Here is a 15,692-nt window from a genome sequence, read left to right as displayed (position 1 = left end):
GTGGTTGGTGGTGCGGAGGGTGATTAGGTGAAGGAGGAGTCGTCACGATGATATATTTGACGCATCATCGTGAGACGAGCGAGTGTGCCAGAGATGTTGCGGGTGGAAGACTTGTGGGAGGGAAGGGTTCGGGGTTGGAGCATGGCTGATATGCTGTCCATAGGCTGAGCTATTATATAGCGTGCTTCCAATCCAGGCACTCGACGGGATCCTCTCCAGCCGCGAAGCGTTCATAGAGCGAGAATGCACTCCCGTGAGTGCTGTTTGATTTGACGAAATTCATTGCCACCCTGAAGCCGCGTGGTCACGAATGTAGGCTCCAGAACGCCGCGAAAACAATGCTCCTTCCAAGTCATAGTCATCATCTGCTGAATCTCACGCCACTTGCGCCGTGCTTTCACCCACCAAATAGTGCCCATTCCACCGCTTCATCATTCCCTACTCTCAAACCGTCCCCTCCCTCCTCCTCACCCGCAACGCCTTTTTCGCATCCGGAGTAATACTCGTCCCCAACCACATACTCTTCGGCCGTTCGGGCAGTACCTCGACCTCATAATTCATCACCACATACGCCACCACCATCTTCAACTCGTGCTGCACGAAGAACCTCCCCGGACACGCATGTCGTCCATGTCCGAATGCGAGGAAATTCTCGCCCGTCGTCGTCATGCTCAAGTTGCGCATGGCGAGGTACTCGGGGTCCTGGGCGAGAGTTTTGGCATCGGATCCCGCGTGTTTGGCTTCGAATTCCTCGCGGGGACGGGAGAAGCGGAAGGCGTCGTAGATTTCGGGGGAAGGGTAGACGGCGGGATCGTGGTGGACGGAGTGCTGGTCGACGGAGACGTAGCTGCCTTCGGGAGTGTGCCAGTTTTCGGTGGGGTGGGTGAGACCCGCGGGGGAGATGACTTTGCGCAACACGGCGCGGGTGGCGAAGTTGGAGATGCGCATGGATTCGCGGATGGCAGAGTCGGTTCGGAGCATGCGGGTGAGGATCTGTTTGGTCCAGTTGCCGTTGCATTCGGCGTGCAGGCGAGTGGCTTCTTCGCGGAGGGAGGCGATGTAGTTTTGGGAGGGGTCGGAGGAGTAGAGGTCGAAGAGGATGTTGGTGAGGGTGAGGGCGGTGGTGTGGATGGCGGCGAATTCGATGGGGAGGAGGAAGCGGGAGATCATGACTGGGTCGAGGTCCTTGGGGCGGTTGTCGGCCATGGCGGTGCGGATGTGCCAAGTGATGTAGTCTTCCGGAATGGGACGGTCGAGTTTGGTGGTCGGGTCGGCGGCGAGGGCGGTGATGTCGGCGAGGCGTTGGCGGATGATGGGGAGGGTGTGTTTGCGGGTGCGCCAGTAGTGGTAGTGGCCTGGCAGGGAGCCGAGACGGCCGAGGATGGGTTGTAGGAATTTGGGAAACAGAGGGAGGAGAGAGACCAAGGTGATGACGTCCATGGCAAAGGAGCCCGAGACGGCGAGGAAGTCTTTGTCCCGACAGAGGGGGAGGCCGACGAAGAGACGGTTGGAGAGGCGAGCAATAACGGCCATGACGCTGTCCCAGAGGGGAATGTCCTTGAATTGGGTGGTGTCGGTCCCCCAGATGTCACGGAAAGAGGCGTCGATTTCGTCCCACATGGCCGGGATGGTGGCGTCGACTTTTCGAGCGAGGTTCTTGTGGATGACTCGCTCGTGGAACTGGTGGCAAGGGAATCAGTCTCATGGTGGAAGTCGGTGGTGTCATTGTCGCTTCCGACTATACTTACCACGGATTCCAAGAGATACTTATCAGTAAAGGCGTAGTCGCCCTGCAGGATGTCATAATGCGCGGCTCTCACACACGTGGTGGAGTCCGGCAGATTGGTGAGCCAGCGCAGCTGGTCGGGAGGAAGGACAATCTCATGTCGACCCGAGACATCGGGGAAGAGATATGACTTTCCATTTCGGCCGAACTGAGCAGGGCACGATTTCTGTCAGCTGGCAAAACATCTTATGGTGCATGCGTAAGGATGGAGGACTGACCTTGGTATATCCCTCGTGCAGCCATTGCCTGGCCTTGCCGACGCTCATCCAGGTCGCTCGGGTGAGGGAAAACCATTGTCCGTCCTTCTTGCCCACCCACGGTAATTCACCGGGTACGGCAGGTTTGGACGAGCCGGTGACCAGGGCGTAGGCGTATAACCCGACCAAGACGGCGGCGATGGCGAGGAAAGGATGTTGTAAGACGAGAGTGAGGAGTTCCATGATGATGAGATCCGGCCGAGTCCGAACCAGGAGGGATGTAGTTCTATGAGGGAGAAAGAGTGAAGTACAGTAAGACAAGACAATACGATCACAAGTGCTTGACTGACTTTGGACAACAGAGCACGACGGCTGATTTGCTGGAGATGATGCGCCGGGATGTTGCTGGGATGACTGGGATTGCAACCCTTTCGGAGAGCTTCCCATCCGGTGTAAATCCGTCGCAAAGAAACCAGCTTTCCATTCCATCCCATCCCAGCGTACCTTAGCACGGCAAGTCGACTTTCCGTGTGTGGTGCATGACTTTCAGCCCCCGATCGGCAGAATCTTGCGGAGAGAAAGCAAGCCGAGCCACGCTGATCTGCCGGTGGCGTCGTGATCAAGGAAGGATTTGGCGGCGCGACGTTGCATTGCCTCGTAATTCCTCGTATAGCCGCATGGCAATGGAAAGGGTCATGGGAAGCCTGAGGCATCACTTGCTGTCCTGCGCAATCGCAGCCGCGTCCTTTGGTGACGACGAGCTTCATCCCGCGATGTCAATCTCGACACCATCCACGGTCCGTGTCCGTGTCCCTTGTCACTGCGCCTTCGCCTTCTCCCGCTGCGCCACATACCTCCCCTCCAGCCAGTCCCCAAACTCACGCGAGCCTTGCAGCGCGCCCGCCGAAAGCGCAAGCCATCTGACCGCGAACCATGTGGGTGGAAATCTTGCGCTTCGCCGCGTCGGATCCTGCCTCGCCCTGTGCAAGCGTGACTGGTGGTAGACTTACGTGGTACCGAAGCAAATAGACGAAGAGCCGGGAGGTGATGATTAGAATACTCTCGTCGGTACCTGTGTGCTTTCCTTTGAAGGATCATGCCGATGCGGACTAGAGTCTCGATGCCGCCGACGATAATCCCCTTATATGTGCCCTACGGTGAGGGTCAGGCTGGCGCAGCGAATTAGTGCTGGACCGAGGACTGGATGATCGGGCGCGCGCGCGCGTACAACAGGATGGAATCGGAGTACGACATTGGGCGGACGGCGAGCGCCGTGCGTGGCTCAGCTGTTGGTAAAAGCGGAATTTGGTCGTCGATGGTGTCCATGATCTTGGTGAGGTTTGTGACGATTGAGTCGAAGCTTTGCTGGTCAGCGTCGAGAATGTGTCAGAGTTGATGATATTGGTTGGCGAACCTCTCAGAGCTGCCAGTGACGGCCTCCATCTTGCTATGGCGATGATGTGTTGCTGATGTGAAGTGAAGGATGAAGAATGAAGCAATTCGAACATCGAAGCACCCGCAAGCCGTGAAGCAATCTATTCACTGACCTATCACATGCAAAACGAGCTTCATCAATTCACCCCGTCCATTCACTGCGCCGCACAAGCTCATCATCATATCATCAACTAAACCCCACAGACCCCCGCCCCAACACAATCCCTCCAAGCAGCATACGCCATAACAACAAAACTCTGCCCCTCCGGAGATCCCTTCATATACGGCGTCCGACTCCCCCAACTCAGCGGATCTACCGCCGGACTCGCGATGCCTTCACTATCCACATGTTTTCCCACCGCAGTGTGCAATCCCTCCGCCCAGCGCAACATTTCCGGCGTCACGACTGTCTCTTTCAAGAAGCTTCCCGGCTCGTGTTGGAGGACCGCGATGCGGAAGACTACAGCCGCCACCGCCGCGCTGCCGCTGACTTCCCCGAACCATACCTCCTCTCCTTCGGGTGTGTTCCAGTAATTCCGCAATAGTCCACTGCTCTCTTCAGTATTCTGCGCTTGCATCGCCACTCCCAAAATCTCTCCGATCCACGCATACAACTCCCCCACCGCTTCCTCCCACTGCGGATCCTTGGCCGTGCGATCCCAATGTAAAATCGTAGCCAGTACTCTCGCCATGCCCAACACCACCCATCCATTTCCCGTACTCCAGATTCCCAAGTCTGGGTTCACCCCGCGGATGATGTGTTCCCACGCACCGCCTTCCCCTGCGGAGGTGGAAGTGGAGTTGATCTGCAATAAATCCCTGTAAGCTCCACATTGACGCCATGCGAGCTCGAGCGTGTCGGGCGTGTCCATCGCTACGCCGAAGTATACGAAAAAGGGAGGCGCCATGGCAATAAAGTCCGCCTAGATAGAGACGTTTTTCTCGCGGTAGGAGATAGCGCCGCGGTATTTTTCGCCGACGGGGGTAGTAGAGGGAGCGTAGCGGGGGACGATAAGGAAGTAGGCTAGCTGCCTAATAGCTAGAGGGAGGTACTTAGGTTTCGTCTAGGCGATAAGTAAAGTTGCTAGACCGAGAGAAGCGGGATCCCTAGCTACGCTATCGGCGTAGATAAGTATTAAGTTAGTTAAGGAGATATACGGGAGGGCGTAATTTAGTCCGATAGTAGAGGAGACGTCTAGCGCGGGGAGAGAGCCATAGGGAAAGGTAGAGGGAGAGAAGACGGAGAGTTCGGGAGAGTAGAGTTAGAGGAGGGCTTTAGAGAGTATGCCGTATTCCTAGCTATAGGTAGCGAGGCGGATTGCCTAGTTAGCGACTTTAATAGGGTCGTAGCCGGGGTTAAGGTCGTAGTAGGAGGAGTATAAAGTTTAGGCATAAGCGGTGCTAAGGAGGAAGGTTAGTAGGATAAGGGAGCGGATAGAAGCTATAATGTCGCCGCTAAAGACTTAGAAGGTAGCGAGAGGAAGACTCGAAGTTATAAACAATCGCGGTAAGGTAGTACTTTTATCGTTAAGGATAACATCTATATTTTTCTTTTTCTAGCCTAGCGGTGTAAGGAAATAACGAGACCCTACTTAATAGCTATAACTAGGGCATAGCCTACATAAGGCCAACCTTAATGCTACGGCATTAATATTAAAGGAATATCTAAAAATAGAGGAGTAAAAGATACTAAGAGAGTAAGGAGAGACTCTATAGCTTCGAATATATAATTATATATGTCGGTGGCTATTACATACCCGAGAGATAATGTCGTTAAACCGGTCAGCGAGGACTCCCGTCGTATCGCTAACTAAAAGGATGTAAGCCGGATGCATTATATCGGCATTTGTTCTCGACAAAGGCTCTTAATGTCCGAGCGGCGACTTAACGGAATGTTGTTAAGGTCAATGGCACAGTACAAGAGGAGACAGAAGAGAGGAAGTAGCTAAAATTAAGCCCGTACTATAGAATCTAGGGAGGTTCAAATAGCCTACCCCGCTAAATTCGAACTTTTCCCGAATCTATAGGAACGGTAGCGTCTATAATAGGTAGAATAGAGCCTCGTATACTTCTTCTACCTATAACATATGTTACGAGGCTATCTATATATATTAATCATCTCGATATACGAAAAGGCGACAGTCTACAGAGTGTTCGACTTTACGAATTCGCAAAACCTTCGAATTTGGCGGAGTGGGCCATTTGAAGCTCCGTCGAATCCCTCCATGTTCAAAGCTACACATCAAATCCAAACGAATGACCATTTCCTCTTCTCCTCATCTCTTTCCCCTCACATACCGCCAGAATGATGCCCTCCTACCACCAGCCTTCTTCTCGCCGAACCAGCCTGCGTTCTCCGGTAGATGCTCAATGAAGGCCGACTTCCTTGCCCTCTGCGGCTCCGCACCACCAGCTTCTTGTCTGCTCACGCTCTCCGCGACATGACCCCTCGCCCATTGGGCTGGATCCGGCACTGGTGGCATGGGTGGTGGTGAGGAGCGAAGAGAGCGGTACGTCGGAGTGAACCCTCGCTCCGCAGTTGACTTGTAGGGATGCCTCTCTTCGCTGCGCTTGGCTGCGGCATCTGGCGTTAGGCCTCTCCGCGGCGAGCGAGGTTCTTGACCCTCCGACTCCGCTCTTGTCGGCATGGTCTCTCCTTCCACCTCCTTCGCGACCGACTTTGTATCCATCGTCCGGCCTTCATCTTCCTCCACCACTCCAGAATCCAACCTCAACATCGCCAAATGTCCTACATTCGCCCAACTCGGGCGTCCGTCCGATGCGTCCCTGCTCGTGGCCGCCGTACTTGCACTTCCCAGTCCTCTGCGGGTGGTATCATGACTGCCGCAACTACCGATGCTCGTCCGTGAAGATGTGACTGTGACGCTAGACAGTTCTCGCGGACGGGTGGGGACGAGTTCCCATTGTTGGCTGTCGTGGCGGAATGACCAGGCGAGAGAAGGTGGCGGATCGATGGATGAGGTCTCTGGTGGTTGAGCGACTGCGTTGGGGCCGGTGAGGATTGGAGGCATGGTTTGGCGCTGGATGGCCTGGTCGGTAGGCTGGAGGAGCGAGAGCGTCGTTGAAAGTGAGCGTGCGGAGCGAGTGATATGCGAGTAAGGCTTGATGTCGGTGGTAACTGATCGTCGAACAGGCGCTCCCAAGTGAGTCCGACGTGCAATGACAGCTAATGATATAGGTCGACGATATGCATGAGATGTTGAAAGGTGTGGCTAGCAAGATGTAGCCTACCTTGCGACTGGATCCAAGGAACTGCGATCGTACTTGAATGGTAGCGACGTCCCCCATCGCGGAAAGGGCTGCTTCCATTGTTCCAACCCGGTCAGACCGTCTATCCCTCGACATCGCTTTCCGCAAATTCGAGAGACTCTGCGACAGAGCACACTGCGAGAATGGTACCACCGGATCGCTGCCTTCAACATCTGGCACATAACTCCAAAGAGCTTCTAGTATGCAACGCACTTGGACGGCCGGTCGTAGGTTCAAACCAACAATCACCATGGAAGGTCCTGCTATGTCAGCTCTAGCCCAAATCCAGAGCTTCAAGCCGGCTTCCAATGGTCGACGCTCTCAAATCCGTGGTACAACCAACCTATACCAAATTCTCTCAACCACGACCACGATCTCTCAACCACGAACTCAGATGATTCAGTCGCGATACATCAGCAACATGCATATATCACTCTCCTCACCTCCCTCCCTCACCCTCTAACATCCTCCATTACACCACCAACGCACCCAAACTACTCCATTCCTCCAACATGCAGCCCGACTACCCCCCAAACTGGCCTTTACAATCACCGAGCACCATGCCACTCAAGCTAAGTCTGATACCCAGAGGTAGCCATCACTGCCGTGAGGATGACATGTCAATGTTCTGTTACCTCAAGCACGTCTTAAACATGTCCGACGACGATCTTGTGCATGACTGGTTGCGAAGGCGAGAATTGGGGATGCGGCGGGCGAGGATGGCTGCGATGTGCGAATGGTCGGTCGAACGCCTCTTTACTTCTCGCTGGTCTTCTGCTGATGATCTCCTTCGCAGTGCTCCTGACCAGAACTTCGTGGAGTAGGAAGTTACGAAGCGTCCCTTCCGTCCACCAGCTCAAGCGAAGCAATCTCTCGCCCGTCGCTGGGCTGCTCTATCTCTGGAAGTTTTGGAGCACGGTTTACCGGACGATCCAGATGACGAATATGACTCTTTCAGCGAGGAAGATGACGATGACGAGGACGAGGACGAAAGGGATGCGGCTACGGCTACGGCGACTTCTTCTATTTCAGATGACGAGAGCGATCCACCTCCGATCTCGTCCACGGGCCCTCTCCAGCGCATGGAAAGGCTCGAAGGCGATGCATTGAAGTGGTTCTGGGCACAGGATGTGAGTGACGATAAGAAATTTGAGGGGTTGATTGGGAGGGACGTTGATGAGTACTGGGATGGCGAGAACAGTGAGGCGGAGGAGGAGGAGGAGGATGATAATGAGGACCACGAGTACGATGTGGTCGGCCAGCGGGTGGCAGCTGCGGCTCACGCTCGCGCCCTTTATTTGGCCTGGGAGGTGGGTAGCGGGGATGTGGCGGGAGATTTGGCGTATGACAGTGCTATGGAGGAGTGAGTCTGGTTTACAGAAGACTGTAACCCAACGCAGGAGGCTAAGGGACGGCGACAATTCGAAGATTGCAGCCCTCGCTATCTCGGTTCAGAGATCTGACATAGCACCACCTCTAAGTCTGACCCTCCATATTCTCAGCCACCGACTGCTTCAAACTTTTATACCCGTCCTGTCCATACCACTTCCTCAACAGCTCCGCCCCAAGCTCATTTGGAATCTTACTCAGATCCCTCCCTTCATCCTTCGGCGGTTCTGCAATCGTCGTGGCATCAGGATACAACTCCCGCAATATGGCCGTAATGTCCGTCCAATTGAACGGCACATTGAACGCGAAAATTCTCTCATTCTTGAGCGAAGAGTCCAACACCGCGGCAATGACATGAATGCGAGCGTCGTCAATCACATCGATCATGTACTGCGGAACAGCAGCTGGCGTCTTGCCCTTGAAGAGATCGGGAACTCCACTGCCCGTCGCTCCGGCTGATCCGAGCACGCGGCCCATGTTGTAGTTTGGTAGCACAGCGTTGGCGACGAAGCCGGGTTTCTCTTCCTCCATAAATCGCCAGAGAGCTTTCTCGCCTTCTACTTTCGAAGCAGCGTACACCGGGAACGCACGATCATCCTCGTACGGCGGTGGCGACCAAGCGATGTCCAACGCTTCTTGGTCCCAGTCGTCCTTCGAGATCGTGACCTCCTTCCCGGGATGTGGCAACAGAGCAGCAGTAGACGAACTCGTGAGCACAAACCGCTTCACAGACTTTTCCTTCGCCGCAGACCGAAGGATAGAATTAACGCCCGCGACCGTCGATTTGACGACTTTATTCGGGTCCGTGCCGAACGTGGTGTCGCTGGCGACGTGAATGACTGCATCACAGCCCTTGACGGCTTCGTCGAAGACTCCTTCGTTGGCAAAGTCTGCGACTACGGCCGTTTTGTAATTGGCGGAGTTGGGGTTGTTCTTGAAGACTTGCTTGGAGGTTGAGGCTTTTTCTTCGTTTCGAGCGGTGCCGCGGACGCGGTAGCCGGCTAGGAGAGCTTCGTTGCACACGTGTCTGTGGAGAGAGTGGTTAGGGATGAGTCGGACGGGAGCAATGTCGATACCTTGTTACGACAAGAGGTAGGACGTTCTTACGTACCCGCCGATGAATCCATTGGCTCCAGTCACGAGGATGAGAGATCCCTTGGGCAGGGCGGTTTCTTGTCCCGACAGCTTGGCTGCGATGTTCTTGATAGTATCCATGGTCTTGTATGTCCGAACGTCTATGTATATGTGATGGAATGAGCAAACTCAGTGTACATGTAGAGTAGAAGTGCGAGAGCAGATGATATGTAGGTGCAGCGAGATGTCGTAGCCATGTAAGCGTGGTGACGTCGAAAGAAACTCTCCATGATCTTCAAGGCCCACAACAAAACCCAGAGCCGCGGGACCAATGGCAAATGCTGGAGCATGTTAATCGGAGGGTATACTGGACCATGACCAGGCTGGTGGACCCAATTCTTCACTTGAGACTGCAAGACTGATAGATGCATCTCAAGCTCAACATCCTCTATCAACCCTGCCTTACCCACCCTCCCAACTAATCCGCATTCTTCTTCTTCCCCAACCCATCATCAACAACATGCTGCACCACAACCGTCGCCGGAACCTCCACCTCCCCAACCTGCCACTCCATCCCAATATAGCTATCACTCAGCACCTCCACCTTAAGCGTCCTTTCCTTATCCGCAGGCGGCAGTTTGATCGTCGCCCTCGCACTCGTCCTCGCTGATCCTCCCGCTCTCCCACCAGAATTCTGCGGCGAAGACCACCCAACTCTCTTCAGCCCCACGATCTCTCCCGTTGCGGTGTCCGATACGAGAACGAAGTAGCCTTCAGTCTGAGGCTTCGGGTAGCGAGGAGCATAGATCCGATGGTCGCGGTCTTGAGATGGGTTGAGACGGTTGAGGTTCACGACGAGACCTGTGGGGTTGACATCGGCGCAGTGGACGCGGAGTTGTGGAAGTTGCGACAAAGCTTTGAAGACTCTCGCATGAGCTGGGTTCGGAACGCCAATTTGACGAAGTGCTTCTTCAACGGCAGCTCGCGGTGCATTGGTTACTTCGACCAAAGTGTTCAAAGTGGTTTTTGGGTTCTCCAAGCGCCTCTTCTCTTTCTCCGATTCCACACTTGGAAAGATCGCAAGAGGTCCATCATCAGGCCAGCGAGCTGACTTGACGCACTGCAAGAGAGTAATCATCATCTTGCAGCTTTCCAGGTAGCCCATTTCGGTCAGGACATCGATGCTGGCTTGGATGATACGGATCGCTTGATCGAGCACAGAGTTTTGATCGCCGACGTAATCGCTGATTGGCAGGTCGATGCGTGAGAAGTGGGCTTGGAGAAGAAGCTGAGCTTTGACATGAGGATCCCACATCGGCAGGTCGAACTTGTCGGCCTTTAGCGGCAGGTTATTCGATAACTCCGCATTGATGAGATCCTCGTTGTGACGGACGGGCAGCTCGTCGTACTCAGTGGCACGGCACATCCAGGACAATACATCCTCAAATGTCGACTTGGGCGTTGCGTGCAGTGTCAACGCCCGGATCGTCTTGTGAGCGAGGTAGTAGTAACTCATAATCTTGCCGAGCGGAGTCGGGTCGACATCGCCATTACTGTGGATGGCGATACATTTCGACTCGGCCAACTCCGCGAGCGATTTGTCTACCATCTCGATCATGTAGTCGTTGGCAGCCTGCTGAGCAGCGATGGTATTGTTCTCTTCCGCAGAGATCTCCAGGCCGTAGTAAGAAGGATTCTTGTGCAAGCGGCGGAAGAAGAACGTCCACGTCAGGTAGTCCAGAGCATCTTGCTTGGTCGCAATCGTCTCAGCAGACACTTCAGCGCCCAAGTGATTATCCAGAACATTATGCAACGACGACTCGACTGGGAAGCCGGTGTGCAAGAAATGCTTATAGAAAGCCTTCTTTGAATCTTGTGTAAAAATCCTGGCAATACCGGACGTGTCGAACTGCGGTCGACCCGCTCGTCCCAGCATTTGCAGCACATCCGTGAGATCCATGTCCTTGTACCCTTCGATCTTGGCGTCGAAAAATTGCGTGCCTTTCACCACGACAAGATGCGCTGGCAAATTGACACCCCAAGCGAGCGTACTGGTGGCGACCAAGATCTGGATCTTGTTGTTGGCGAACAGCTCCTCTGCGAGTGATCTATCCGACTCGACAAGACCAGCATGATGCAGTCCAATACCAAAGCTCATCGCCTCCTTGAGAGCATCGTCCTTCACTCTCGCCAGGTTCAAATTGAGATCCTCCTCCGACATCTTCATGAACCGTCTCGGGTTATCCTCCATACCGCAAAGATTGATCAGATCCCTCGCTGTCAGCCTGGTCTGTCTTCGCGATGCCACGAAAACAATGACCGGCTTATCCGGAGAGTGCGACTTGATCGCAAGGAACGTCGGACGGTTCATGCTCTGCATCAACGGACAGAATCCACGCTGATGCGGGAAGCCATCGATGAATATCTCCAGCGGCACAGGACGTACCGAATGGCGGAAGTTGAACAAACCCTCCTTCACTCCCAGCCAGTTGCCCAGATCCATAGCGTTGGCACAGGCGGTCGACATTCCCACCAGACGAACTGAACCTTTCTTTTGCGAGGCAATGTAATTCATGCGACTGACGATGATCTCGAGAATTGGACCACGATCTCCACCAAGCAAATGTATCTCGTCGATGATGACCAGGCTGACTTGTTGGACATAGCTTCGAGTCTGCCAGCTACGACTGATACCATCCCACTTCTCGGGTGTGGTAACGATGATGTCTGCGTCACGAATGGTGCGCGTGTCGGGAGTGTTGTCACCAGTCAGCTCGACTAGCTTGAGACCCATCTGGCGAGTCAATCGCTTACTCCAGTCTTGCACTCGCTCACGAACGAGAGCCTTCATGGGTGCGATGTAGACAACTTTGCTCCCTGGCTTCTCTCGGAAAGCCCACCACATTGCCAATTCACAAGCAATGGTCTTTCCAGATCCTGTGGGAGACCCGAGCAGCACGTTTGCGGACGTGTGATACATGCAGTGGAAGAGTTGAGTCTGCATGGGATTGAAGAACTGGAAGCGCTGACCATAGATTTCCTCCAGGAGTGGGTTCTTGAGCGCCTTCACGGGTAGAGGTTGCAAATTGAGGAGATCCGTGTAGACACTCTCAGTATCTGGGCGGATCAGATGCTGGAAAGACACCGGCGTCACGGTCTCTGCGCCCAGCCAGCGATCGCTCACAGCGCGGACATAGATCTGACTGGGCAGAGGATCCGTTAGAGGTATTGTGAAGTTCAGTTCGTGATCATCATAGAGCTTCCTTCGGCTCAAAATGAAGAACTCATGGTGATAGATCTCGCTCGTCTCGGAGTTCTCCACCCAGATCCAGTAGCTTTCGCTCCTACCGTGGTGGCGGTCGTTCCATCTGAACTCTGGCGTAATGAAGAGCTTCACTCGAAGAACATCACGGTTGAGAGGCGCGATCTCAGCCTCAACAGTCACGGTCGGGAAGTTATCCAGAAGCTTGCCGATTGTGTTGCCCATTCTTTGGTTGTGGACAAGGCTACCAATCTCGGCTTGGTCCATGTCCCGGAGTGACTCGATTGAGCAAGTGCTTCCCTTCTCGTCTAGGTTTCGAAGTACGGCCTGTGGGAGGTCGAATTGGTGGAAAGGATGCTCGTATGCCCAGACACGCTTCTCAATACTTTTGCACATACCGAGCAAGACCAGACATTGGTATCCCCAATGGCGATTCAACGCTATCATGAACAGAGCACGACAGATACGTGCTGCGTTCTGCGCAACGTAATTGGTGTCGGACACTAAGGTGAAGTCTTCGAGATTGGCCTTGCTGATGTAGGACTGGAGAAGGACATTCGTCTTGCCTTGCTGAGTTCCAATTCCGCCTTCGATATCGCATGGTGCGAAGTCGTCCTTCAATCGCATGAGCTCCTTCTCCTCAGACTCGCGGCTGGTGATGTTGTCGAATTCGCCACTCATACTGATCATCTTCAGCACATCGGCCTCAGTCGCTCGAGGTCGCATCATCGTATTAAAGATTTCGATACTGGTCTGCAGCACGTAGAATTGGCTGGCGATGCGACCGACATCTTTGGCGCGGAGCTCTTCGGTGGTCTCATTGAAAATGATCATCTGGCTTGTCTGCAGTGTCCGAGCTGCCTTGACGATGAGCTCTCGCCTTCGCTGGACCAGGTTGGGATCGTTCGCAATTTCCGCCCAGTCGATGCCGTAAGCGATTGGATTTTTCTTCATACGCACGAACAGATACGAGTATCCCAACCATGTGATGGCTTCCGGCACGCTGGTGACAGTGCCCAGAGAGATCTCAGCGTTGAGGTTGTCAACCATCTTCTTGCTGAATTGCGATTCGATGGGCTGTTGTTGGGTCACAGCAGTCAAGAAGTGCTGCAACTTGTCTTGAGTGGTGATGATCATGCCAATACCCGTGTCCTGGAACTGCGGACGCCCAGCACGACCGAAAATTTGGAGCACGTCCAAAATGCCCAGGTCAACAAACTTACCGGCTTCGGCGCTGTAGAGCTGTGTGCCCTTGATGATGACAGCAGCTGCGGGCAAGTTCACACCCCAAGCAAGCGTTGCCGTACAGCACAGCACTTTGAGCACTCCTTCCGCGAACAGTCGTTCGATCATGTTGCGGTCTGAGCGTGGCATACCGGCGTGATGAGTACCCATACCTTTTTGTACAAGCTCACGGATCTCACGACCCTTCGATTGCTTGACGTCTTTCAAAGCTTGAGTATAGCCTTCGTGATTTGTGACATCGAATAGATCAGACAAGCCTTCATCCATGGCATGTTCGTACAGCATGCGCGCTGTGTTGACGGTGTCTTTGCGACTGTGAACGAACACCATGACTTGGTGGCCGAGTTCGAGCATATCTTTGACTTTCTCAAACGCGGTGTTGTCGATGTTCTCTCTGCTGGCTTTGGTACCTGGCTTTCCCTTGACGCCGAGGAAGTGCTGTTCCAGCGGTACTGGACGGAAGGATTGATCAAAGTAGAACAGACCGGCCATTCGGTTGACCTTGAGGAAGTCTGCGACATCGACATAATTGGGCAGTGTGGCGCTCAAACCAACAATCCGAATCAAAGACTGCGTGCTTTCTACCTGGCGCTCCGTTCTAGCAACCAGCGATTCGAGAACGGCACCACGCTCGTCGTGAAGCATATGAACTTCATCAATGATGAGCAGACGGACCTTCTGAACCAGCTCCGTGTCACCTGTCGACTTTCGAGTCACCACATCCCACTTCTCGGGAGTAGTCACGATGATCTGTGTTTGGACGATCTCAGCTTTGGTGAGTTGCATATCTCCAGTCAACTCTCGAACTTGAATCCCGAGCCAAGCCAGTCTCTTGCCGAGCTTGCCAGTAATCTCGGCAGCCAGCGCCTTCATCGGAGCGACATACACAATCTTGAAGTCATCGGTATGCACGGTAAACTCTGTAGCGTCTGGCTGTTCGATCGGATTGGGATGAATATTCTTCGCCACCGTATTGAGCACAGTGAGCATCGCAGCATCTGTCTTACCGGCACCAGTGGGAGCGCAGATCAGCATGTTCTCGCTGGTGTTGTATGCAACGGGGTAGACCAGACTCTGCATCCTGTTGAGGGACTTGTAGCCGCGGAAGGTGCGCTTGCAGAGGCCGTCCATTTCATCGACCTCGACAAGCTTGCGACCTTTTCCAAGAGTTCCGACAGCTGCGGCTGGGATGCTATACTCCTCGTACTTCTCCCGCTCGAAGCGCTGACTTCCAATGGGAAGAGAGTACTTTGATCCAGAGGCGGAGATAGTATTCCCGGCACCGTGAGCACGATAGACATGTGGGTATTCCGCCGCAGAGCGGTTCTGGGCAGGTGCGAGAGATGCATTCTTGTGTTCCTGATCGGCCTGCCGCAGACGAGCATTTCGTTCGGCTTTGGAAAGCAAGCCAGATGGACGACTTGTAGGTTCAACAAGAATCGAATTTCGATACTTCAGTATATCCGAGACTAAGTCCAACTCCTCAAAGCCGAGAACGTCTGCCAGAGTCATCTGCAGCTCATCGTCTCCACTGTCGGAGGCGAGGACAGCGACGATTTGCTCTTCTAGCGAAGAAGCATCCAGTCCATTGCCCTTTCTCGCGACATTCTCGCATTTGGTCCGTAGCCAGTCTCGCGACCCGTCTTTTGCTTGTGCTTCGGCAGCAATCGTCGCCACTTCAGGTACATCTGCGCTCTCCTCGCTGAATGTGTCATCTTCTTCCTCGCTGATCAAGTCCCAGATATCGTCGCTTCCGGAACCTGGTGAGAGGTCGTCATCGTTCAAGTCCAAGTCGGAGCCGTAGGCTTCGGTATCTACTTGTCCGTTCGTTTGTGGTAGCTTCAGATCTGCGATCGCTGCTCGCATGGCAGCCAATTGCTCAAGCCATTGCGCCGCAGCGCTATCTGCGGAGGGAGACATGATGTCTGCGATAGTAAAGTTGCGTCAGACGAAGCAGCGAAGTGTGCAGGGACACAAAAGAAATGTAAATGAACGGATCATGGTGATGGTGGGCAAGGTGGGCTGAAGACATCGG

At 54.0% G+C, this 15,692-nt stretch overlaps 5 protein-coding genes across 5 annotated transcripts; all 5 read right to left on the bottom strand.

Annotated features, from left to right (window-relative positions):
* Positions 1-444: 444 nt before the first annotated feature.
* Positions 445-2,226, bottom strand: CYP-34 (putative P450 monooxygenase; the record flags this gene model as incomplete). Its single annotated transcript, XM_003854955.1, has 3 exons — positions 445-1,671; positions 1,752-1,934; positions 2,005-2,226. 3 exons carry the CDS (start codon positions 2,224-2,226, stop codon positions 445-447), a joined length of 1,632 nt encoding a protein of 543 aa, XP_003855003.1.
* A 1,382-nt stretch (positions 2,227-3,608) lies between these two features.
* Positions 3,609-4,340, bottom strand: MYCGRDRAFT_37591 (uncharacterized protein; the record flags this gene model as incomplete). The annotated part of the gene is made up of 1 exon (XM_003854954.1): positions 3,609-4,340. A coding segment is annotated over one exon (732 nt), but the record flags the coding sequence as incomplete, so codon positions are not given.
* Positions 4,341-5,070: 730 nt separating this feature from the next.
* MYCGRDRAFT_90847 (uncharacterized protein) lies at positions 5,071-6,449 on the bottom strand (the record flags this gene model as incomplete). The annotated part of the gene is made up of 3 exons (XM_003854953.1): positions 5,071-5,082; positions 5,175-5,227; positions 5,738-6,449. The coding sequence occupies 3 exons, from the start codon at positions 6,447-6,449 to the stop codon at positions 5,071-5,073; spliced, it is 777 nt and encodes a 258-aa protein (XP_003855001.1).
* A 1,571-nt stretch (positions 6,450-8,020) lies between these two features.
* Positions 8,021-9,386, bottom strand: MYCGRDRAFT_99166 (uncharacterized protein; the record flags this gene model as incomplete). The annotated part of the gene is made up of 2 exons (XM_003854952.1): positions 8,021-9,103; positions 9,188-9,386. The coding sequence occupies 2 exons, from the start codon at positions 9,289-9,291 to the stop codon at positions 8,164-8,166; spliced, it is 1,044 nt and encodes a 347-aa protein (XP_003855000.1).
* Positions 9,387-9,562: 176 nt separating this feature from the next.
* MYCGRDRAFT_68519 (uncharacterized protein) lies at positions 9,563-15,577 on the bottom strand (the record flags this gene model as incomplete). The annotated part of the gene is made up of 1 exon (XM_003854951.1): positions 9,563-15,577. The coding sequence occupies one exon, from the start codon at positions 15,575-15,577 to the stop codon at positions 9,629-9,631; it is 5,949 nt and encodes a 1,982-aa protein (XP_003854999.1).
* Between the last annotated feature and the right edge of the window lie 115 nt (positions 15,578-15,692).

This window comes from Zymoseptoria tritici, chromosome 2, assembly GCF_000219625.1.
Source record: "Zymoseptoria tritici IPO323 chromosome 2, whole genome shotgun sequence".
Classification (NCBI taxonomy): domain Eukaryota; kingdom Fungi; phylum Ascomycota; class Dothideomycetes; order Mycosphaerellales; family Mycosphaerellaceae; genus Zymoseptoria; species Zymoseptoria tritici.
Note: the sequence above shows the minus strand (reverse complement) of the source record. Positions and strands in the feature narration are given on the sequence as shown.